A 25,519-nucleotide genomic window follows, 5' to 3' on the forward strand; every position below is an offset into this window, starting at 1 on the left:
ATTGACCACAAGTTCTTAATGGGATTAAGATCTGGGGACTTTCCAGGCCATGGACCCAAAATGTCAACGTTTTGGTCCCCGAGCCACTTAGTTATCACTTTTGCCTTATGGCACGGTGCTCCATCGTGCTGGAAAATGCATTGTTCTTCACCAAACTGTTGTTGGATTGTTGGAAGAAGTTGCTGTTGGAGGGTGTTTTGGTACCATTCTTTATTCATGGCTGTGTTTTTGGGCAAAATTGTGAGTGAGCCCACTCCCTTGGATGAGAAGCAACCCCACACATGAATGGTCTCAGGATGCTTTACTGTTGGCATGACACAGGACTGATGGTAGCGCTCACCTTTTCTTCTCTGGACAAGCCTTTTTCCAGATGCCCCAAACAATCGGAAAGAGCCTTCATCGGAGAATATGACTTTGCCCCAGTCCTCAGCAGTCCATTCACCATACTTTCTGCAGAAGATCAAACTGTCCCTGATGGTTTTTTTTTGGAGAGAAGTGGCTTCTTTGCTGCCCTTCTTGACACCAGGCCATCTTCCAAAAGTCTTCGCCTCACTGTGCGTGCAGATGCGCTCACACCTGCCTGCTGCCATTCCTGAGCAAGCTCTGCACTGGTGGCACTCCGATCCCACAGCTGAATCCTCTTTAGGAGACGATCCTGGCACTTGCTGGACTTTCTTGGACGCCCTGAAGCCTTCTTAACAAGAATTGAACCTCTTTCCTTGAAGTTCTTGATGATTCTATAAATTGTTGATTGAGGTGCAATCTTAGTAGCCACAATATCCTTGCCTGTGAAGCCATTTTTATGCAACGCAATGATGGCTGCACGCGTTTCTTTGCAGGTCACCATGGTTAACAATGGAAGAACAATGATTTCAAGCATCACCCTCCTTTTAACATGTCAAGTCTGCCATTTTAACCCAATCAGCCTGACATAATGATCTCCAGCCTTGTGCTCGTCAACATTCTCACCTGAGTTAACAAGACGATTACTGAAATGATCTCAGCAGGTCCTTTAATGACAGCAATGAAATGCAGTGGAAAAGTTTTTTTGATATTAAGTTAATTTTCATGGCAAAGAAGGACTATGCAATTCATCTGATCACTCTTCATAACATTCTGGAGTATATGCAAATTGCTATTATAAAAACTTAAGCAGCAACTTTTCCAATATTTATGTAATTCTCAAAACTTTTGGCCACGACTGTACTGTGATTGTCCATATTGCTTTCTTGGTTTTAAAGTGCTATGAATAAAGACAAGAAGTTTTAACACAAGTGCCAAAGGATTATTCTGGGCTCACACAGGAGTGTTTGGTTTCCTTGTAAACACCATGTGAACAGAAGAGGTGCGGTATGGCTTGATGGGTGAGCAATACATCGGTTTATTTTTTCTTTGGAATAGAGAAAGTTAAAATAAGCCACTTATTAATGTATTGTGATTCTCCATATTGCTTCCTTTGCTGGCTGGATTAATTTTTTCCATAACATTATTCGCTGCTCATTTCCATGGTTACCCTGCAATCCATCAGTGGTAGTTCTGCTTGCACAATACAGAAAAAAGGGTCGGCCTCTCTGGTGACCAGGACCATAGGAGCGCACATAGGCTACTGCTTTTTCCTATAGTGTACAAGCACGACCACCACTGATGGATTGCAGGGTGGTCATAACCATTGAAATAAGCAGTGTCTAATATGAAGTGAGACAACCCCTTTAACTGTTTGTTGCCCTAACATAGTGCACAAGGAAATATGTGTCCCTAAGTACTTTAACAGTCAAAACTTAAAAAAAATATATATATACTTTTAATTTGTTTGCATTTATTTAAAATTCTTCTAGGGGGCTTTAACATGTGATCACCTGATCACTTCTCCTATAGACTGCAGTGATTTATCATTGCAGTCTATGGGAGAATCAGTGAGTTCCTATCAAGTTCTTCCACAGATAGGGCTTGATAGGAACTTTGCTATGGAAAAGTATACGGGATACATGTTTGAAAGGCTGGGGTCCTAGCCGCTCATAAGAAAGGGGGCCCTTGCTTCCCTGTTTGAATAGAGTGGCGGTCATGCATGCTCGCTGCTGCTCCATTCAGCTCTTATTGGTAAGAGTCCCATAGGCATTTTTACCACAATAAAGGAGAAGCTTTGTGTACAATGGTGAAGTGGGACTGCATGTGAGGGGATGTGGTTTGGCTCTCCGTGCTGTGGTTGGGGGGATTATAGACCTGTTTTTATGGTGAATGTGGTGTTTCTAGTGGTTTAGTGTTGTTTGTGTGTCACTGGATAAAAATACTTCCACTGGATAGGATTGCGGAAGCGGAAATTGTAAATAATAGTGTTGCGCGAATCAAAGCTAATGAAGTGCAATTAGATCCGAATTTTTGGAAAAATTAGATTCAGTGATGAACTGCGCCTGGCCAGAGGGAAGACATGGTGACATCACCACGTCAGCGTGCTCAAGATTTTACATGTTTTCTTCAATTAAGATGGCAGTCAGCCTCTCTGAGATCGAATGGATAAGGTATATATATATATTTTTTAACCCCTGAAAGTTCTCAATGTGACTCTCAGATGCTGCAATCAGCATTGAATGTGGCATCTGAGGGGTTCAATGACAGGGGCATTAAGCCCGCAACATACAATGGAATACGATTTGTGACAAAGTACTTCTTAACAAATCCACATTTTTTGTTGAATTTTGGCGAAGCAGCCAAATCGAATTTTTTAAAACTTCCCTCATCACAAGTGATTTCACAGTAAATACTGTTAGTGTGTTCATATTCTATCTGGGATATAGATATACACTGCTCAAAAAATTAAAGGGAACACTTAAACAACACAATGTAACTCCAAGTCAATCACACTTCTGTGAAATCAAACTGTCCACTTAGGAAGCAACACTGAGTGACAGTCAATTTCACATGCTGTTGTGCAAATGGGATAGACAACAGGTGGAAATTATAGGCAATTAGCAAGACACCCCCAATAAAGGAGTGGTTCTGCAGGTGGTGACCACAGATTACATCTTAGTTCCTATGCTTCCGGGCTGATGTTTTGGTCACTTTTGAATGCTGGCGGTGCTTTCACTCTAGTGGTAGCATGAGACGGAGTCTACAACCCACACAAGTGGCTCAGGTAGTGCAGCTTATCCAGGATGGCACATCAATGCGAGCTGTGGCAAGAAGGTTTGCTGTGTCTGTCAGCGTAGTGTCCAGAGCATGGAGGCGCTACCAGGAGACAGGCCAGTACATCAGGAGACGTGGAGGAGGCCGTAGGAGGGCAACAACCCAGCAGCAGGACCGCTACCTCTGCCCTTGTGCAAGGAGGAACAGGAGGAGCACTGCCAGAGCCCTGCAAAATGACCTCCAGCAGGCCACAAATGTGCATGTGTCTGCTCAAACGGTCAGAAACAGACTCCATGAGGGTGATATGAGGGCCCGACGTCCACAGGTGGGGGTTGTGCTTACAGCCCAACACGGTGCAGGACGTTTGGCATTTGCCAGAGAACACCAAGATTGGCAAATTCGCCATTGGCGCCCTGTACTCTTCACAGATGAAAGCAGGTTCACACTGAGCACATGTGACAGACGTGACAGAGTCTGGAGACGCTGTGGAGAACGTTCTGCTGCCTGCAACATCCTCCAGCATGACCGGTTTGGCATTGGGTCAGTAATGGTGTGGGGTGGCATTTCTTTGGAGGGCCGCACAGCCCTCCATGTGCTCGCCAGAGGTAGCCTGACTGCCATTAGGTACCGAGATGAGATCCTCAGACCCCTTGTGAGACCATATGCTGGTGCGGTTGGCCCTGGGTTCCTCCCAAGACAATGCTAGACCTCATGTGGCTGGAGTGTGTCAGCAATTCCTGCAAGACGAAGGCATTGATGCTATAGACTGGCCCGCCCGTTCCCCAGACCTGAATCCAATTGAGCACATCTGGGACATCATGTCTCGCTCTATCCACCAACGTCACGTTGCACCACAGACTGTCCAGGAGTTGGCAGATGCTTTAGTCCAGGCCTGGGAGGAGATCCCTCAGGAGACCGTCCGCCACCTCATCAGGAGCATGCTCAGGCGTTGTAGGGAGGTCATACAGGCACGTGGAGGCCACACACACACTACTGAGCCTCATTTTGACTTGTTTTAAGGACATTATATCAAAGTTGGATCAGCCTGTAGTGTGTTTTTCCACTTTAATTTTGAGTGTGACTCCAAATCCAGACCTCCATGGGTTAAAAAATTTGATTTCCATTTTTTTATTGTTGTGTGATTTTGTTGTCAGCACATTCAACTATGTAAAGAACAAAGTATTTCAGAAGAATATTTAATTAATTCAGATCTAGGATGTGTTATTTTTGTGTTCCCTTTATTTTTTTGAGCAGTGTATTTTATGATTAGTATGATTTAGTTTCCTAATTTGTAACAATGGTGGCTCTCCTTTGATATTTTTTTTTCCATGCTGGAATCTTATTTATTGAAAAAACAACAAAAAAACACAACACGTTAGTGAGTCTTCTGACTATGGCATGAAATAGCTTAAGGCCACTTTCACAGAAGTGTAATATAGGAGCAAATTCCAGCCCGGCAGTGGTGATCAGCTATTATTACTATGGGAGGTTTCATTTGGTCAAGCTGGTGTAATAATTGGATAGTAAAGAAACCATAGGTAGCATCCAGAACAGGATAAAACCATGGGTATTAATATGGAATGGGAATGGGAATGGGTCCGGGTCCCCCCCCCCCCCTTTGAAGCTAAAACTGCTCCCACTTTTCTTGAAAGGCTTCCTACAAGATTTTGTAGTTTCTGTAGGAATTTTCAGCCATTCATCCAGAAGACTATTTGTAAGGTGAGACACTGATGTTGGATAAGAGGACCTGGCTCAATATCTCCATTCTATTTAATCCCAAAGGTGTTCCATGAGGTTTAGGTCAGGTCTCTGTGAAGACCAGTCAAGTTCTTCCACAAAAAATAAATCACCCATCTATGCCTTTATGGACTTTGCTTTGTGTACCTGGACACTGTCATGCTGGAACAAAAAAAGATCTCCACAATATATATGGCACGTTTTATAGAATTTCTTCATGAATCATGTTGCCTGTTCAATTAATATAACTTTAACAAGGAAGGTACAGCTATATGGATAGGGATGCGACTACAAAGCTGCCATATTTTGCATGCAGTATCTCACAGAGAGCTGGACTGTAGTGCTGCCCAACTCTTCTGAAGTTCTTCTGTCTGAATACTTGAAAGCACCAGGTTGTTATTATAGTCAACGTGTTGCTTTAACAATGCTGTTTGTCAGCACGTATTCAAAGCAATTCACTGTGCAGCTAGGTTATACAAGAAGGAATAATTTACCTAAGAAGCATATTATTCCCGGTATCTCGTTACCAATGGTTTGCTTATTACCATGTTTCTAATGTGATACTTTGGACAATATCCCTTATATCCACAGATTCTATTGAACAGCATGATAATTATTACTGTAAGAAAGAACAGTCGATTAAAAACAGTTAGGTCTGATAAATGCACTTGCTCTGAATGAAAACCACCAGAAAGAGAATCGGTTGTGGATTTTTTTTTTCAAAAGAGAATTTCATTTAATGAAGATTGCCATTATCTTACAGTGAAATGGATCTACAAAAACAGGATCGCTTTTTGTTCATATAAAAGCAAAGGCAACATCAGCAAAGAGAAAAAGGACAGTGTGAGGCCTATGAAAAAGAAGAGCTCATGACCTAAGGACCCAACAGAGTGGGGGAACCTCCCTTGATGTGTCTGAACAGAGTTCTGTAAGGGTGACTAATGCTCTGATCAACCCAGCATGTCAAAGCATTACATGGACTGTCGGTCATTTAATCGTATGCGTACATGCGGTGATAACAGCTGTGATAGTTTCTATTTTTTTTGTCATTGAAGTTTGGATACAACTTAGAGAGGAAAGCAGTATAGCCAACTGGGGTTCAAGGGAGTGGTGGTGGGTGTGGTAAAAGGATGCAATATAAGCCAATACAATATAACAATAAAAAAAAAAACTTAAAAGGCTATTATTGACCCCATCGGAGGCATTTTTTAAATTGCATTTTACTCATTTTGGGTTAAGAGTCATTTTTTCAAATAGTCTTGAGATACAAGAGTTAAAAAGAATCTGTCTGCAAGTTGTCACTTTGTGTAGTCTTTGAATCCTGTCAGCTCATGTGTAGTTCTCATCTCTGACCTAATGACCTCAAACACTTATTTTAGCCACATTCTTATCAGTTTGATGAGAATTGAGCTGTAATGAGTGTTTATGAGATCAAAAATAAGAACTATACTTGAGCGCCAGATGATGGGATTCATTGAAAACACAAAGTGACAGCTTGCAAACAGGATTGCATCACCAGCATATTAGGCAGTAGGGAATGATGTCAACATGTTAGAAGACCAATGTAAAACATGGGACTGACAAGCCCGTAGACAAGTAAACAATTTGAATTCATGCTAAAGTACATACGGCTGTGAAAGAGTCCAGAGATCACATGAGATGGCGTTTTAGGACATTTTACTACTGATGAACTACCTTCTGGATAGGTCTTCAGTCTCTGATCGGTGGGGTCCAACACCCAGGACCCCTGCCAATCAGCTGTATACTAGCGCTCCTGTGAGTGCCACAGCCTTCTCACAGTTTTCCCTATGCCAGTGACAACACGTTCATCTGATACATGGTCTAGGCGCAGCTCAGCCCCATTCAAGTGAATGGGGTTGAGCTGCAATACACAGGCGCTTTTCTATGCATGGCACTGTGCTTGGTAAGCAGGGAAAAGGCTGTGGTGCTGACAGGAGCGCCAGTGGCTTCTCAGACAACTGATTGGCAGGGGCTCCAGGTGTTAGACCCCCCCACTAATTAGATACTAAGGGGATAGGTCATCAGTAGTAAAATGTCAGAAAACTTAAGTTAGTTGGAGAGTCCTAAAAGTCACATACTCAGATCATAAGGACCATTGGGCCAAGAATTAATCCATTGAATGTACAGGTCCATCTCAATAAATTAGAATATCATCGAAAAGTGAACTTATTTCAGTAATTTAATTAAAAAAGTGAATCTCATGTTTCCTATAGATTTATTACACATGCGAGTGATCTATTTCAAACTTTTATTTCTTTTAATGTTGATGATGACGGCTTACAGCTAATGAAAAACCAAAAGTCAGGATCTCAGAAAATTTGAATATTGTATAAGATCAATTAAAAAAATAATTTGAATACAGAAATGTTGGCCTACTGAGAAGTATGTACAGTATATGCACTGAATACTTGGTATGAGCTCCTTTTGCACAAATTACTGCATCAATTTGAAGCGGCACTGATGGGCAATCAAGCACAGCGATACCATGGTTACAGCAGTAGGACCCCCACCGATCTGATCGTTCCCCTATCCCATTTTTCTGGCAGCCCTACAGCGACTGAATGGAGCTGCAAGGCGCACACTTGACCAGCTGTTACATTCATTTTGGGGTATGGGGCTACCCCAAACAATCTACTAATTATCCCCTATCCATTTACCATATCTGAATACTCCTCCCCCCGCCAAAAAAAGTGACAATTCCAAAATGTTTCAATATGCCTTTAATTTCAGTGAAACCAATTGTTTAAACTATAGTTATTGTGACAGAACATCTTCACATTTGATGCAAACATGAGAGATCAGTTACAAAAGTGGCACAGTTGCAACCTTTTCACTATTGGAGGGTCCAGTGGACAAAATGCTTTGCAAAGCGTCTGTGGCCCCTTGTGTAAAGGATGTAAACATAAAAGTTAAGATTTAGTAGCTTCATTCAGCTCTAACTGCACTGCAGTTGTGAAAACACAAAAATGTGTCGTGCCACAAAAACTAAACGCCCTGAACACAAACAGAAATAGCAATTAATATCTTTACTTGCAGTCTTCCCAATACAACTCAACAACCTTGCATAACTAAAGCTATATACATAAATGCTGCTTACAAAGTTTTCTAGTAGCTCTAAACTAATAAATATTAGGCTTTATTTTGCAACTTTCAGCGGGTCAGTGTGTGTCATGTTCTTACAATCTCATTTACAGGAAGGACCAACTAGAACATTTAGGTAGTATGACTTTTATCGGGTTCCGGCTGCATTATGAATTGATGGGGGACTATCATGGTCCGATAGGAAGGAAGTGGTGGCAGCAGCTTCAGGAAGCAGAGATGCCAGGACATGGCGGCACACGGGGCACGTTCCAGACTGGGGAAAAAATAAATAAAAAGACATATGTAGTTAGTAAGTAATCTTTCTGGCCTTTAAGCATTTTAAATCACTGGTATTTAAAGGGAATTTGTCAGCATGAACATGAAATATAACCTAGCTTCATTCAGCAAGAGCCCACAGCGTAGCACTCGCCGCATGTCACTGGAGAGTGGCATTAGTCGAACATCCCTTCGGCGGATATTAGCTACTCACAAATGGCACCCTTACAAACTCCAGCTACTGCAGCATCTCAACGAGGATGATCCAGATCGGCGCACTGAATTTGCAGAATGGGCAAAACAAAAATTGGAGCAGGACCCTCAGTTTACTCAGAAGATTTTGTTCAGTGATGAGGCAAACTTTTATGTGAATGGTGAAGTTAACAAACAAAACCACCGCTATTGGTCTGACACTAACCCACATTGGATAGATCCCTCCAAGACTGTTGGAACAAGAAAATTGATGGTATGGTGTGGTATATGGGGTACAAAGATAGTGGGGCCATTCTTCATCAATGGAAACCTCAAGGCCACTGGATATGCGAAATTGCTACATGATGATGTGTTTCCCTCATTATGCACTGAAGCTGGCACGTTCCCTGAGTTTTTCCAGCAAGATGGTGCACCACCACATTATGGGTGTCAGGTCCGAGCATTCCTAGATGAACAGTTTCCTGGAAAGTGGATTGGTCGTCGTGGGCCAGTTGAATGGCCCCCAAGGTCTCCCGATCTGACCCCCTTAGACTTTTATCTTTGGGGTCATCTGAAGGCAATTGTCTATGCTGTGAAGATACGAGATGTGCAGCACCTGAAACTACGGATACTGGAAGCCTGTGCTAGCCTTTCTCCTGCGGTGTTGTTATCAGTGTGTAAAGAGTGGGAGAAGAGGGTTGCATTGACAATCCAACACAATGGGCAGCACATTGAACATATTTTATAAGTGGTCAGAATCTTGTAAATAACTCATGAAAGAATAAAGTTACGTTAAAACAAGCACACCATTGTTTTTCGTGTGAAATTCCCAATAAGTTTGATGTGTCACATGACCCTCTTCCTATTGAAAAAACAAAAGTTGGATTCATAATGGCCGACTTCAAAATGGCCGCCATGGTCACCACCGATCTTGAAAAGTTTCCCCCTCACATATACTAATGTGCCACAAACAGGAAGTTAATATCACCAACCATTCCCATTTTATTAAGGTGTATCCATATAAATGGCCCACCCTGTATAATGTCTTTTTGATGCGTTACTGCTCTACTTGAAGCTTGCTGTACTAAGTGACTGCTGAATAAGTGGAGTTAAAGAACCAGAGTTTAGGACAAGGAGCAAGATACTAAGTTTTCATAGATTTTCCTTGTGTGTTGTTGGCTTGATTCTAGCTAGTCCAACTACAGCAGACAGGGTCTAAATCTTAACTCATATTTACTGTTTTCCTTCTTTACTGTTCATCCCCATTTCAACATGTGCTCCATCGACAATGCTACTAAGTGTGTGTCCTGTGCAATGTATGCGTGCCTTGAAGAGCCTTTCGAGGTTAAATACATTTGCACTAGATGCAATCATGTTGCATATTTGGAAGCCCAGATCTTGGATCTAAATAAGCAGCTTGAAACACTGTTTCACATGAGCGGATGCCGTGCGTGACATCCGCTGCGTGAATGACAGCCAAGACCCGATGCGGACAGCAGAAGCACGGAGCATTAACATGATTGATAATGCTCCGTGCCTCTCTGTGATCTCTTTACTACGAAATCACAGTGAGATAAAGTTGTCACTGTGATTTCGTAGTAAAGAGATCACAGAGAAGCACGGAGCATTATCAGTCATGTTAATGCTCCGTGCTTCTGCTGTCCGCATCGGGTCTTGGCTGTCATTCACGCAGCGGATGTCATGCACGGCATCCGCTCGTGTGAAACAGCCCTTAGGGGCATTGCAAACCTGGAGAGAGGCTTAGACCTCACTGTGCAGGCACTGACTGGGGTCAGTGAATTGTAGGTGGGAGGAGGAGGGCAAGATCAGGACTATCAGATCAGCATTTGGGTTAATGTAGGAAGAAGGGGTAGAGGGAAAGTGCCAGGGAGGCTAGTCCTGAGCTGGAACGCCCTAGTAAATATGCCTGTTTGGCTAATATTAGGGGTGAAAGCCCAGGGCCAGCAACACTACAGCAGGGCATCTCTCATAGCAACCAGGAGGATGCCCCTTGCAGGAAGGATGGGAAAAGGAGTGCAGCAAAGGTCAGGCAGATGCTGGTGGTAGGGGACTATTAGGCGGACAGATAGGGTCATCTGTCGCCGAGACAGTGAATGCCGAACAGTGTGTTGTCTGCCGGGTGCTCAGGTTTGGCATATTGCGGATCGGATTGACAGATTGCTGGGTGGAGTGGGGGAAGACACGGCGGTTATGGTACCAATTACAAATTTAGGGGGAGATGAAAGGTCCTTAAAAATTATTTTAGGGAACTAGGAGAGAAGCTCAAGTGCAGGACCTCCAAGGTAGTGTTTTCAGAAATACTAACAGTGCCACGAGCGTCACCAGAGAGACAACGGGAACTTAGGGAGTTAAATAAGTGGCTCAGAAGCTGATGCAGGAAGCAAGGGTTTGGGTTCATGGAGAACTGGGCCGACTTCTCGGTCAGTTACAGGCTCTACAGTAGGGACGGGCTGCACCATAATGGGGAGGGTGCAACTGCCCTGGGGGGGGGGGGGGGGGGGGGAAATGGTTAGACGGCTGGAGGAGCTTTTAAAACTAGGATCTGGGGGGTGGGTCATACTAATAAGGGAGTAGATAGTGTAGATAGAGAGTGGGATATAGGAGGGGACAGTGGGGATTTAGTGAGGGCTGGGGTTAGTGAGGAAAGTAGGGAGAAGACTGGGCAGAACTATACACAGATGATAAATTTGATTTGGTGGTAACTAGAATCTGTTACAAAGATCAACCAAGGTACTGTAACCCAAAAATCCCAGATATTCACTTTACAGGTAATAGTAATTTAAAATGTATTTTCAAAAATACCAGAAGTCTAGCTAGCAAAATGGGGGAGCTGGAGGCTATGGTACTAGAAGAACACATAGATGTAGTTGGTGAGGCCGAGACATGGTTGGACTCTTCGCATAACCGGGCAGTGAATATTAAGGGTTTTACACTATTTAGGAAAGACAGGGTCAATAGAAAAGGCGGTGGCATGTGCCTGTATGTGAGGAGTGATCTGAAGACAAGTGTGAAAAAGGCAATTGTGGGCGAGGATGTGGAAACCTTATGGGTGGAAGTTCAAAAGGGATAAAAACACTGAAAAAAATACTTGGTGTAATCTATAGACCCCCTAACATCACAGAAGAGATAGAAATGCAACTGTATAATAGAGCAGGCTGCACAGGCTGGTACAGTGGTCATAATGGGAGATTTTTACCTTCCCAGACATTGACTGGGGTAATGATTCTGCCTCCACCAAAAAGGGGAGAAAATTCCTCAACTTGCTGCAGGACCACTTTATGGGCCAGTTTGTATAAACTACCACTAGAGGCGATGCTCTGCTGGATCTGGTATTTTCTAATGATGCAGAGCTTGTTGGAAAGGTTCGAGAAACACTAGGTAATAGTGACCACAATATAATTATATTCCCCCTAAACTATAAGAAGCAAACTCTGTCAGGCAGAGCAAAGACACAAAATTTCTAAAAGGCTAAATTTCCCTGAGTTGAGGGCAGCATTTCAGGTCATAGACTGGGAGCAGCTATTGTCACATAATACTGAGCATAAATGGGAGCGCTTTAAATCCACATTGAGTAATTGCACTAAAAAAAATGTATTCCTTTAGGTAACAAGTATAAACGGATAAAATTAAACCCCTCATGGCTTACAGCAATACTAGGCGGAGACTGGAGTGGTTCAGTGTTAATAAGGGTCTAACCTTATAGGGTGGCCCCCACTGATATCATCGCACATTTATTATTATTTTTTTTATTTTTTCAAAGACCACTGTTGTCCCCCGTTTATTTCAGCGCCTTATATTCTAATTAGCCAACTTGGTTATACTAGGCGGAGACTGGAGCAGTTCTCTTCTCCCTGGCTGTGAGCGCATCCAATCAGAGCGCACCGCTCATAGCCAGGGACAATGAGCTCTGATTGGATGCGCTCACAGCCAGGGAGAAGAGAACTGCTCCAGTCTCCGCCTAGTATAACCAAGTTGAAAGATAGAACATGTCCTATATTTGGCCGCAAATCACGTTCTGTGGCTCCATTAAAGTCAATGGGTCCGCAAAAAAAACGGAATGCATACGGAAATGCATCCGTATGTCTTCCGTATCCGTACCGTTTTTTGCGGAACCATCTATTGAAAATGTTATGCCCAGCCCAATTTTTTCTATGAAATTACTGTATACTGTATATGCTATACGGAAAAACGGAACGGAAACACAACGGAAACAAAAAACGGAACAACGGATCCGTTTAAAACGGACCGCAAAACACTGAAAAAGCCATGCGGTCGTGTGAAAAAGGCCCAACACTGACATGGAAAAGGATCTAGGAATTTTAATAAACAGCAAACTAAGCTGCAAAAACCAGTGTCAGAGGGTTGTAGTCAATGGAGTATATTCAGACCAAGGTCTTGTTACCAGTGGGGTACCTCAGGGATCTGTTCTGGGACCCATATTGTTTAATATCTTTATCAGCGAAATTGCAGAAGGCCTCGATGGTAAGGTGTGTCTTTTTGCTGATGACACAAAGATTTGTAACAGGGTTGATGTTCCTGGAGGGATACACCAAATGGAAAAGGACTTAGGAAAACTAGAGGAATGGTCAAAAATATGGCAACTAGAATTTAATGTTGATAAGTGCAAGATAATACACCTGAGACGTAAAAACCCAAGAGCAGAATATAAAATCAGTGATACAGTCCTAACCTCAGTATCTGAGGAAAGGGATTTAGGGGTCATTATTTCAGAAGACTTAAAGGTAGGCAGACAATGTCATAGAGCAGCAGGAAATGCTAGCAGAATGCTTGGGTGTATAGGGAGAGGAATTACCAGTAGAAAGAGGGAGGTGCTCATGCCGCTCTACAGAGCACTAGTGAGACCTCATTTGGAGTATTGTGCTCAGTACTGGAGACCATATCTCCAGAAGGATATTGATTCTTTGGAGAGAGTTCAGAGAAGAGCTACTAAACTAGTACATGGATTGCAGAATAAAACATACCAGGAAAGATTAAAGGTCCTTAACATGTATAGCTTGGAAGAAAGACGAGACAGAGGGGATATGATAGAAACTTTTAAATACATAAAGGGAATCAACAAGGTAAAAGAGGAGAGAATATTTAAAAGAAGAAAAACTGCTACAAGAGGACATAGTTTTAAATTAGAGGGGCAAAGGTTTAAAAGTAATATCAGGAAGTATTACTTTACTGAGAGAGTAGTGGATGCATGGAATAGCCTTCCTGCAGAAGTGGCAGCTGCAAATACAGTGGAGGAGTTTAAGCATGCATGGGATAGGCATAAGGCCATCCTTCATATAAGATAGGGCCAGGGGCTATTCATAGTATTTAGTATATTGGGCAGACTGGATGGGCCAAATGGTTCTTATCTGCCGACACATTCTATGTTTCTATGCTGCCAAGGCCAATAAGATAATGGGTTGCATCAAAAGGGGCATAGATGCCCTGATAAGAACATAGTCCTACCACTTTACAAATCACTAGTTAGACCACACATGGAGTACTGTGTACAGTTCTGGGCTCCTGTAAACAAGGCAGACATAGCAGAGCTGGATAGGGTCCAGAGGAGGGCAACTAAAGTAATAACTGGAATGGGGCAACTACAGTACCATGAAAAATTATCAAAATTAGGGTTATTCACTTTAGAAAAAAAAGACGACTGAGGGGAGATCTTATTAATATGTACAATTATATCAGGGGTCAGTACAGAGATCTATCCCATCATCTATTTATCCCCAGGACTGTGACGAGGGGACATCCTCCTAGTCTGGAGGAAAGAAGGTTTATACACAAACATAGAAGAGGATTCTTTACAGTAAGAGCAGTGAGACTATGGAACGCTCTGCCTGAGAAGGTGGTGATGGTGAGTACAATAAAGGAATTCAAGAGGGGCCTGGATGTATTTCTGGAGCGTAATAATATTACAGGCTATAGCTACTAGAGAGGGGTCGTTAATCCAGGGAGTTATTCTGATTGGAGTCGAGAAGGAATTTTTTATTCCCCTAAAGTGGGGAAAATTGGATTCTACCTCAGGTTTTTTTTTTTGCCTTCCTCTGGATCAACTTGCAGGATGACAGGCCGAACTGGATGGACAAATGTCTTTTTTCGGCCTTATGTACTATGTTACCCTAATTAGATTAGGGCTAAACAGATGAAAAGGTCCTCTTTAAAGAGCTCAGTTCAGTCATTGTTGTGCCCCTGTTTATAATTTTTAAAGATTCTCTAGGCACTGGTACAGTGCCAAGTGATTGGCGCAAGGCAAACGGGGTGCCCATATTCAAAAAAGGATAAAAGGTCAATCACAGGTAATTATAGACTAGTTAGTTCTAACTTCTGTATATAATCCCTTAAAAATCCTTCTAACATTTTTCCCAGAACAGGAGTATGTGACTGTAAATAATATTATAGGTGATAACCAACATGCGTTTACCAAGGACAGAAGTTGTCAGACTAACCCGATTTGTTTTTATGAGGAGGTGAGTAGTAGCCTGGACAGAGGGACGGCTGTGGATGTAGTGTTTCTGGATTTTGCAAAGGCCTTTGATACTGTCCCTCAGATGTTTAATAGGTAAAGTAAGGGCTATAGGCTTGGAAAGTATAGTTTGTAATTGGATTGAAAACTGGCTGAAGGACCGTGTCCAGAGAGTTGTGGTCAATGATTCCTATTCAGAATGGTCCTGGGTTATAAGTGGTGTACCCCAAGGTTCAGTGCTGGGCCCTTTATCATTAATAAATAAATTATAAATATCGAGGACGAGATTAATAGCACCATTTCTATTTTTGCAGATGACACTAAGCTATGTAGAATTGTATAGGCTATGGAAGATGTCCATATACTACAAGCTGACGAACACTCTCAGTGATTGGGGCATCAACTTGGCAAATTAGGTTTAATGTGGACAAATGTAAAATTATGCATCTTGGTAGTAATAATCTCTGTGCTTCATATGTCCTAGGTGATGTAACACTGGGAGTCACTTATAGAGAAAGATTTGGGTGTCCTTGTGGATTGTAGATTAAATTACAGCATACAATGTCAATCAGCTGCTTCTAAGGCCACCAGGATACTGTCATGCATTAAACGAGGCATGGACTCGCGGGGCAGGGATGTGATACTACCACTTTGCAAAATGTTGGTGCGGTCTCATCTGGCATATGCAGTTCAGTTTTGGGCACCAGTCCATAGAAAGGACGCACTGCAGCTGGAAAAAGTACAGAGGAGAGCGACTAAAATGATAAGGGGCAAAAAGAATTGAATTTATTTAGTCTTGAGAAAAGACGTCTAAGGGGGGACATGATTAACCTATACAAATATATACGGTGAAAAACTGTTCCATGTAAAAATGCGCTCAAAAGACAAGGGGGCACTGCCTCTGATTGGAGAGGAAAAAGTTCAGTCTCCGGAAGTGGCAAAGCTTCTTTACTGTAAGAACGGTGAAGCTGTGGAATAGACATCCTCAGGACGTGGTCACAGCAGGAACAGTGGACAGTTTTAAAAAGGGTTTAGATGAATTCTTAAAAGTAAACAACATTGATGCTTATGAAAAGGTGTAGAAATCTGAGTCTCACTTTCTTCTAGGATTCGCATCCCCACCTATCCCTTGGTTGAACTTGATGGACTTATGTCTTTATTCAACCGTATTATTTATGTAACTATGTAAGTCAGTCAAAAAAACAGTAGCTACATCTGTAATAAAGCAGAAGGAGCAGAGCACACTGATATATAGTTTAAAAGGCTGTGTACACCTTTAAGGGCAATTGTTTATGACTGCATTTTACTCATTTTGGTCTAAAAAAAATCATTTTTTTCAATTGGTCTTTATTAAAAATTCTCAGCCATTCTGTCAAAGCGTTAACAGTTTTTCCAGCTGTGTGAATCATACTTTCACTTTGTGTCGGTCATTTAATAAACCCTCTCTCTAAATTACAAAGAGGTCATAAACAATCTAAGCCACATTCTTATCCGTAAGATACAAACCGAGCTATAATGAGTTTATAGTGTCAGAGATCAGAAGCCTGTCAGATGAGCTGCCTGACGGAAGAGAGAAAATTCTGATCCTGCTACTAGAGAAACTCAGCCCTGAACAGAGAAGAGAGCTTCAATAGAAAATGCTAAAAACGAGTACAATGCAATAATATAAAAAAAATAAAAAAATTTGACCCCCTTCCCCCCCAAAAGGTATAACTTGGATTTAATTTATTTAAATTTCTGCTCATTCCGAGCTGTGACATCAAGGGGGTGGTCCTATCAGTTACTGAAAGCTATCTGTATACACTTTAGAGCAGGGAAGGCAGTCAGTCACTGAGAGGACACCCTTCTTTACTTCAAAGCCCAGAAAGAGCAAACGTTTAAACTAATGAAATCACTTCCCCAAACTATACAGTGGATATAAAAAGTCTACGCACCCTTGTTAAAATGTCAGGTTTCTGTGATGTAAAAAAAATTTGAAAGATAAATCATTTCAGAACTTTTTCCACCTTTAATGTGACCTATAAACTGTTCAACACAATTGAAAAACAAACTGAAATCTTTTAGGTAGAGGGAAGAAAAAATATAAAAATAAAATAATATGGTTGCATAAGTGTGCACACCCTTAAACTCATACTTTGTTGAAGCACCTTTTGATTTCATTACAGCTCTAAGTCTTTTTGGGTATGAGTCTATCAGCATGGCACATTTTGACTTGGCAAGATTTGCCCACTCTTCTTTGCAAAAACCAGGGCTGTGGAGTCGGAGTTGGGGGAAATTTTGGGTACCTGGAGTCGGAGTCGGCAAACAATGCACCGACTCCGACTAAATTTAGATTGGAATAAAAAAAAAAAGCAAGTTTAAATGTCCCAATTCACAAAAAGTTATAATTAATGACTTCTCTACTGTAAGAATAAAGACCAATGCATGCAGTGCCTCACGTAACCGCAAAACGAACACGTTAAGTGACCGTGAAGAAGCATGCTTTTCATGTGCTTCACTATATGGCACGCAACGCACAATTAGGAGCTGCAATACTTATACTTTCCATAGTGTTGTGTTCTGCTTTTACAGGGAACGCAGCGTCCATGTGTAACCTAGCCTCTCACTGATAAGGGATTAAATAAATATGTTTTTTGCAGGACTAGAGAGTGAGACACTTGGATAAGTGAAGGGAATGGAGGGCCAATAGTTCAAGACTGAAGCTGTAAACCATTGGAAAAACTGCTGTCATTTAGCTAAGGCTATAAAAACTTGTAAACTCCGATTGTTAGCTTAAACTTTAAACATGACTATGGGATTCTACTAGGGAAATCATGTTTTAGAATAAATGCCCCTTCCTGGATCCTCCCACTGCCCTATCTTCAGCAGCAGATAAGCACACAAAGGAGAAATGCCTGCTGCTACTATCCAGCCACTTGATTGATTAATAAAAAAAAAATTAATAAAACTTTGTTTTCATTGTGTTTGTCTTTTGCTTAAACTGTGCAATACAGTAGACTGTTGGCTTCCCAGCCAGTAGTCCTGTGGTAGGTTGCGTTTCTTTCCCTCAAGGAATGTATAAAATACATTCGCATATTAATACAGAGGAGTCGGAGTCGGAAGTACATAAATCTGAGGAGTCGGAACAGCCCTGGCAAAAACACTCCAAATCGGTCAGGTTGTGAGGGCATCTCCTGTGCACAGCCCTCTTCAGATCACCCCACAGATTTTCAATCGGATTCAGGTCTGGGCTCTGGCTGGGCCATTCCAAAACTTTAATCTTCTTCTGGTGAAGCCATTCCTTTGTTGATTTGGATGTATACTTTGGGTCGTTGTCATGCTGAAAGATGAAGTTCCTCTTCATGTCCAGCTTTCTGGCAGAAGCCTGAAGGTTTTGTGCCAATATTGACTGGTATCTGGAGCTGTTCATAATTCCCTCTAGCTTAACTAAGGCCCCAGCTGAAGAAAAACAGCCCCAAAGCATGATGCTGCCACCACCATGCTTCAATGTGGGTAGGAGGTTCTTTTGGTGATGTGCAGTGTTGTTTTTGGGCCAAACATATCTTTTGGAATTATGGCCAAGAAGTTCAACCTTGGTTTCATCAGACCATAACACCTTTTCCTACATGATTTTGGGAGACTTCAGATGTGTTTTTGCAAAATGTAGCCTGACTTGGATGTTTTTCTTCGTAAGAAAAGGCTTTCGTCTTGCCACTCTATCCCATAGCCGAAACAAATGAAGAATACGGGAGATTGTTGTCACATGTACCACACAGTGAGTACTTGCCAGATATTCCTGCAGCTCCTTTAGGCCTCTTTCACACGGGCGTTGCGGAAAAATGTCCGGGTGCGTTGCGGGAACACCCGCGATTTTTCCGCGCGAGTGCAAAACCTTGTAATGCGTTTTGCACTCGCGTGAGAAAAATCGCGCGTGTTTGGTACCCAAACCCGAACTTCTTCACAGAAGTTCGGGCTTGGGATCGGTGTTCTGTAAATAGTATTATTTTCTCTTATAACATGGTTATAAGGGAAAATAATAGCATTCTGAATACAGAATGCTAAGTAAAACAGGGCTGGAGGGGGTTAAAAAAAATAAAAAAATCATTTAACTCACCTTAATCTACTTGCTCGCGTAGCCGGCATCTCCGTCTGACTCTTTTACTGCATAGGACCTGTGGAGAGCATTAACTATAGTTTAAGGACCTGGGATGACGTCACTCTGGTCATCACATGGTACGTCACATGATCTTTTACCATGGTGAATCACCATGGTAAAAGATCATGTGACGTACCATGTGATGACCGGAGTGACGTCATCCCAGGTCCTTAAACTATAGTTAATGCTCTCCACAGGTCCTAGACAGTAAAAGAGTCAGACGGAGATGCCGGGCATCGCGAGCAAGTGGATAACCATGTTATAAGGGAAAATAATAAGGTTCGGGTCTCCATCCCGATCGTCTCCTAGCAACCGTGCGTGAAAATCGCACCGCATCCGCACTTGCTTGCGGATGCTTGCGATTTTCACGCAACCCCATTCATTTCTAAACAAAGAGGAGCATGCTGCGATTTTCACGCAACGCAAAAGTGATGCGTGAAAATCACCGCTCGTGTGCACAGCCCCATAGAAATGAATGGGTCAGTATTCACCTCCCGCATCGCATCCGTGCGGAATACTCGCTCGTGTGAAAGGGGCCTTAATGTTGCTGTAGGCCTCTTGGTAGCCTCCCAGACCAGTTTTCTTTTCATCAATTTTGGAGGGACGTCCAGTTCTTTGTAATGTCACTGTTGGGCCATATTTTCTCCACTTGATGAGGACTGTCTTCACTGTGTTCCATGGTATATCTAATGCCTTGGAAATTCTTTTGTACCCTTCTCCTGACTGATACCTTTTAACAATGAGATCCCTCTGATGCTTTGGAAGCTCTCTGTGGACCATGGCTTTTGCTGTGGGATGAGACTAAGAAAATTTCAGGAAAGACCAACTAGAGCAGCTGAACTTTATTTGGGGTTAATCAGAGGCACTTTAAATGATGCTATTTAACATGATTTTGAATGTGATTGCTTAATTCTGAACACAGCTACATCCCCAGTTATGCAACCACATTATTTTAGTTTTTTTGTTTTTTCTTCCCTCCACCTAAAAGATTTCAGTTTGTTTTTCAATTGAGTTGTGCAGTTTATAGGTCACATTAAAAGGTGGAAAAAGTTCTGAAATTATTTATCTTTGTCTCATTTTTTACATCACAGAAACCTGAAATTTTAACAGGGGTGTGTAGACTTTTTATATCCACTGTATATCAGTCTGCTCTATCCCCTGCAGTTCTCTAACATGCTCCCTACATCTCAGATGCCATGTTCAATGTGACAGGTTCATTAAAGTCAGTTCTGTAGCAGTACAGATGATCTTCCACGGTTAACACAGAAATTAATTTACAAATGTTCAGGGAAATAGGAATGATTTTACTCACAACAGTTTAAAATGACATTTCTACAATGTAGAAATATACTGAAGCAGCGAGCAGAAAAAACACAAACGTATAGAATGTGCACAGCACAAGTAGAAAAAAACGTCTTTGTGAAGCTAAGACCAAGGAGTAATATTAGAATGAATCTCCAACTTTTAAATCTTGGTTAATGCATTGCCCTGATTTACAAAATTCCCACAGACGCCCTTTTTCTAACGAGTTAAGATTAGCTGGCAATGCACTGAGCAGATCATTAGGCTGGCTTTACTCTGAGAAAGCTGCTCAGCTAAACATGTGAAACTAGATAATAAACTAATTATTAGTACATGGGATTATTTGTTAAATCAAATCATCATTATCAATCCTACAGGAAATACCTAAAAAGGGGCTGATCAAGATAAGCCCTAAAATAGCTTAAAATAATAATAATAAATAAAAGAAATGCTACTTTCAGACCTTTGTCCATCATTCTCTGCGGTGCTGGCTCGGTCCCTTGCCACAGTTTGTCCACAAACCAATGATGTGCCAGGATGCTGCACTAGACCAGTGCTGCAGAGAATTGCACTGGAGAAAGGTACGAGTATGAAGTATTTTTATTTTAAGTCATTTTAAGGCCGATCCGAGATTTCTAATTATCTTAGACAACCCCTTATGTTATTCTCTTGCTTGTCAGAAAGGTACACGATGGAAATTGTAGTGAAGGTAATCTTTTAACCAGTGCATTACTTACTTTGTTCTGGTCCTTAGCCGTGTCATGTGATCGACACTGACTCTCCAACTGACACAGCATCTTATGTGTGAACAGGAAGTCAGTTTCTCTATTCATTCCTATGAAACCGACATTCAGGCTCCCACAAGAATGAATAAATAAATAGAGAAGCTGGCTTCTTGACTGAATTCCTGACATTTGCCTCAGTCAGTTTCATGAACCACAGTAAGCAATTCAAACATCTGCACCAATTCACATTATAACAGTGTTCTTTTTTGAGATGACATTAAGCAGATATATTCATTATTTAGGTCTCTCTGAACTTCTTGAGACACTGTGGCCAGCCCAGAAGCGGGATGTCACAAGCAGGGTAGAGTGCCAAACTCATCCCATTGAGAAAGAGATAAAAAGAACTCTAGGACGAGTTTATATATCTACAAGAATCCTGGAGAAAATTCAGCGACTACACAGGACTGCGCTTCATGGGAGCCGTCACCTGCTGCAGTCCCTGACTGTTGCTATGGATTATATTGAGCAGTTGCTGAATCATTCCTTTAGACAACTAGAGTTGATCATACATTGATCAGACACTGGTCCAAACAGCCGTTCCAGCATAAATATTTCCTTTTGCTAGAATTGAACAATTTAGCAAAATATACATATCAATAATTAAAGTAGTATTCCTCCATTCATGAGCAAGATGGGAATACTAGTAGTATGAGGCAGTCAGAGGTGGCGGGGGCTACAGAAACAGCTGTACATGCTGTGATACGCTGTGCCCCGTAACTCCTATGTCTATAGAAGTTACAGAAACAGCATTGTTCATCCCGCTCGGCTGTTTCCATAACCAATGTCTGCCGCTTACAGTGGGTATTCAGATCTGAATTACAGATGGCTCAGATGGGAATACCCCTTTAAAAACCTGTCTTTCCAATATACTTAATTTATAACATCTCAATTTATATCAAGTATACCACCTTGGTGATTGGAATAAAATGAGTCACCCAAAAGGTTAAAAATGCTAAAGAAGTACATTATACAATTAGGATGAGGAAGTCACCCAAAATGTTAGTTATTTTTGACTTACTACTAGTTATTCATTTGTAGGATACTTACTTTTTGTAACCACAATGTCACACAAGGTTTATGGAAGAGGTGGTGACAAGGGAGCTCTGTTAATATCTCATCTTTGATATACTCGCTACAGCATATAGCACAGCACTGCTCTTGACCTACCACTGAAACAAAATAAAAAACTTAATGCATTTCATCCAAAATGGGGGCTGTTATATGCCACATCTGGCTATGTTTACCAGCTCTCTATTTGCTTTCAACAAGATGAAAGATTTCTGGAGAAGGGTCGTTGATCCAGGGAGCCATCGTTGTGGATTTTGATGCGGGTTTGCCCAGATCTCACCCTTTGCATTACAAAAGGGGGAAATCCGCACTAAAAATCTGCAGAAACAATTGACATACTGCAGATTTCAAAATTTGCACAGCAGATCAATTTCTGTATGAGGAACATACACAAAGTGTATACAAGTTTTGTCAAATCTCATTCACTTTGCTGAAACTGTATTATGCCATTTTTGTGAAAGAAAATCTGTGCAGAAAAAATGCACGCAATCCGTAATGTGTGCAGGAATCCCAACACAGCTGGCACCCAGTGTATGGAGGTGGGCTCAGGTCCTGAGCTAGCGGCACACATACATGTACTTCATTGGTCATTAAGGGTTTTAGGATTTATTCAGATTGGTAACTGCTCCATTCAATATAATAGCTTGTTTCTCCAGGCCTCTGTTTTCCTCACAAAAACTTGTTCATGCCAAATGCAGCACTAAAATTGAATTTTTTGCGGGTCGGATGCAGACCCATTCACTTCAACGGGGGCGCAAAAGATGCAGACAACACACCGTGGACTGTCTGCATCCATATGTCCGTTCCGCTGCACCTGCAATTTTTTTTTTAAAATAGAACGTCCTATTTTTGTCTGCACTACGAGCAAGGATCGGACAGTTCTATTATGGGCCGAAGGTTCTGCTTTCAAAAACAGAACGCACACCTCCTGTATCCGTATTTTGCAAATCCGCAATTTGCTGACCGCAAAACAGGCTACGGTCGTGTGCATGAGCCCTTAAAAAGGGATTGTCCCATTTCGCCAACTCCAAGTGGCTGAGCTTACAGAAAAAGGGAGCTAAGGCAAACAGCGTATCAGAACAAGGTATGATGTTTCTGTAACTCCTGGAGTTATGGAAGCACTATAGCGTGTTCCGCTACGCCATTTGCGTAGCTTCCATTTACTGCAATTGGAGGTAGAGAAATAGTGGAGTGTTTGAACGCTTAACCATTTCTGTAAACCTAGGGTCGTCGAGTAGCCCCATCTCATCATGGAAACAGAGATGGGATAATAACGCCTTTAAAAATGAGTTATGAAATTTTACTGATTTAATGTCCCCGTCCATTTGGTAGATATCTGTTTACATTAGAAAATCTAACTGGGCAACAGCAATGAAAGGGGGAAAAAATTATATACACTTTTTCAAGTACGGTCACTCGAATATGGACGCCATATTACGACAGAAAACAAGCATTTCACTCAACCCTATGCTACATGCATTTGCAGAATACAGGCTGCAGTGAAGTATGCCACTGATCTTCTGACAACATTAGAAGAATGAATCACCATCACAAATGACCATTTCCTGAATTGGGCAAAATTATATAAGAAGTCATTCAGATTATAGCTATGTATTAGGTTGCTTATAATGAAATTCCCTAATATATTAAAGCGACTCCACAGATGTAGCTTCACTTTTTAGGTAATGCAATATGCACCTCTCCTTTAACTGCAATTCAGTGTCCCCACCCAAAAACTTATTTGATTTCAATCTTACTGTTGTGGTCATCCGTGACAATGATCTGTGGGAGACATTCAATGCTTTCCTTAGTAGCTGGCGGATGGGCTTGTTCAACATCTACTGTAAGAGACTCCAAATGTGCCAAAGCAGTCTATGGAAACAAAGACCGTCAAAATAAACATGAACAAATTCAAGACCAGGCAATTGCAATGTGCGTCACAGAAATGTCATGACCAGACGTGATCAGAGGCACACCAACTGTGTGGATTGTAATAAGATGATGGTTTACATCCAGTAGAAACATTATGAACAATTTAAAAAAATTAAAATCTACAGGTTATTACTAGAATCTGAAAGAGGTTTTGACAGATTTATTTTATTTATTTTTTAAACGGATGACCTATTCTCGGGATACCTGGAACCACCGCCTATAAGCTGTTTGAGAAGGCAGCGGCGCTCACCGTAGTGCCTTGGACTTCTCAGGTTTTTCCTAGGCACGTTCATCAGTCACATGGCCTAGGTGCAGGTCAGTCCCATTGAAGTGAATAAGGCTGAGCATTGATACCTAGCACAGCTGCTGTACCTGGTAAGCTGAGAGAAGGCCACAGCGCTGCATTCTCAAACAGCTGATCAGCGGGGGTGCTTGACCCGTACCGATCAGATAGGTCGTTAAAAACTGATGGAAAACTCCTTTAGCTGCAATGTTCAGATTAAAGTAATAGAGGTATTTTACTATGGCTAGTGTGAATTTAACTCTCAGTTGCTCCCCCAATCCCATATATCAAATTGTATACATTTTATATATTTATTTACTTCATAGGATCATGTGGACAGCTGCTTATATACCAGCTGTTCACCTATTCCCATGCCTGAATGCCCACAGAAAAATCTAACATTTTGGAAGGTCACATTTTATATTTTATACATTGGCAAAATGCTTTGGTGCTTTATGTAGTGGAAAATGAGAAAACAGTGGAAAAACACATTTTCCTTTTAGAATTTAACATAATTAGATTAACCAGATTTTATGGAGCATTGTATTTCCCTCATTATTTTTTTTATTTACGGTCAAATTTTTTTAATTTTATTTTTTCCCCCTTTTTTTTTTTATTGCCTGGAGGAAGCACCTTAACATGATCCGTGTTACTCCAGATAATTGTGATCTAATGGTTATTGGCCATTAGATAACTATTAGTGTCTATAAGGCCGTGACTTCACTGAGCAGTCATGTGTTTCTGTGGTAATGGCCCGAATGCAGGAAGAAAGTTCTGTGCGTATTCTGTGAAGGGGAGGCTCATCATTTCAGCTCCTTGTCACTTCAGGAGAATCAGCCCAAAATGGTGTCAGCACAGTCTTCTTAATCTGCCATTAAACAGGATCACATATAGCACATTTACATTGTTGTCGCACAAGGTCTATACAGTAGCAGTGTAAATAGCTAGAATGGCGAACGTTAAAGGGTTAATATGACATGCAAATAATTAATAAAGTCAATTACCGTATTTTTCGCTTTATAAGAGGCACTTTCCCCCCCAAAAGTGTGTGTGGGGGAGGAAATGGCCATGCATCTTATAAAGCGGATACTAGTGAG

General features: G+C 41.6%; 1 protein-coding gene across 2 annotated transcripts in view; it reads right to left on the bottom strand.

The window, feature by feature from the left end:
• Nucleotides 1–7,566: 7,566 nt before the first annotated feature.
• PJA2 (praja ring finger ubiquitin ligase 2) overlaps nt 7,567–25,519 on the bottom strand; it is a 67,274-nt gene continuing 49,321 nt past the window's right edge. Inside the window, exons 6-8 of one of the 2 annotated variants that reach the window (XM_040421610.1) lie at nt 23,965–24,079; nt 22,187–22,308; nt 7,567–8,233 (exon numbers count right to left, since the gene is read on the bottom strand). In XM_040421610.1, the coding sequence (XP_040277544.1) occupies nt 8,108–8,233; nt 22,187–22,308; nt 23,965–24,079 (363 nt within the window). In that variant the 3' untranslated portion in view covers nt 7,567–8,107. The remainder of the gene's footprint in view (nt 8,234–22,186; nt 22,309–23,964; nt 24,080–25,519) is intronic. The other variant, XM_040421609.1, reaches the window with a different exon arrangement.

Source organism: Bufo bufo, chromosome 2 (assembly GCF_905171765.1).
Source record: "Bufo bufo chromosome 2, aBufBuf1.1, whole genome shotgun sequence".
NCBI lineage: Eukaryota > Metazoa > Chordata > Amphibia > Anura > Bufonidae > Bufo > Bufo bufo.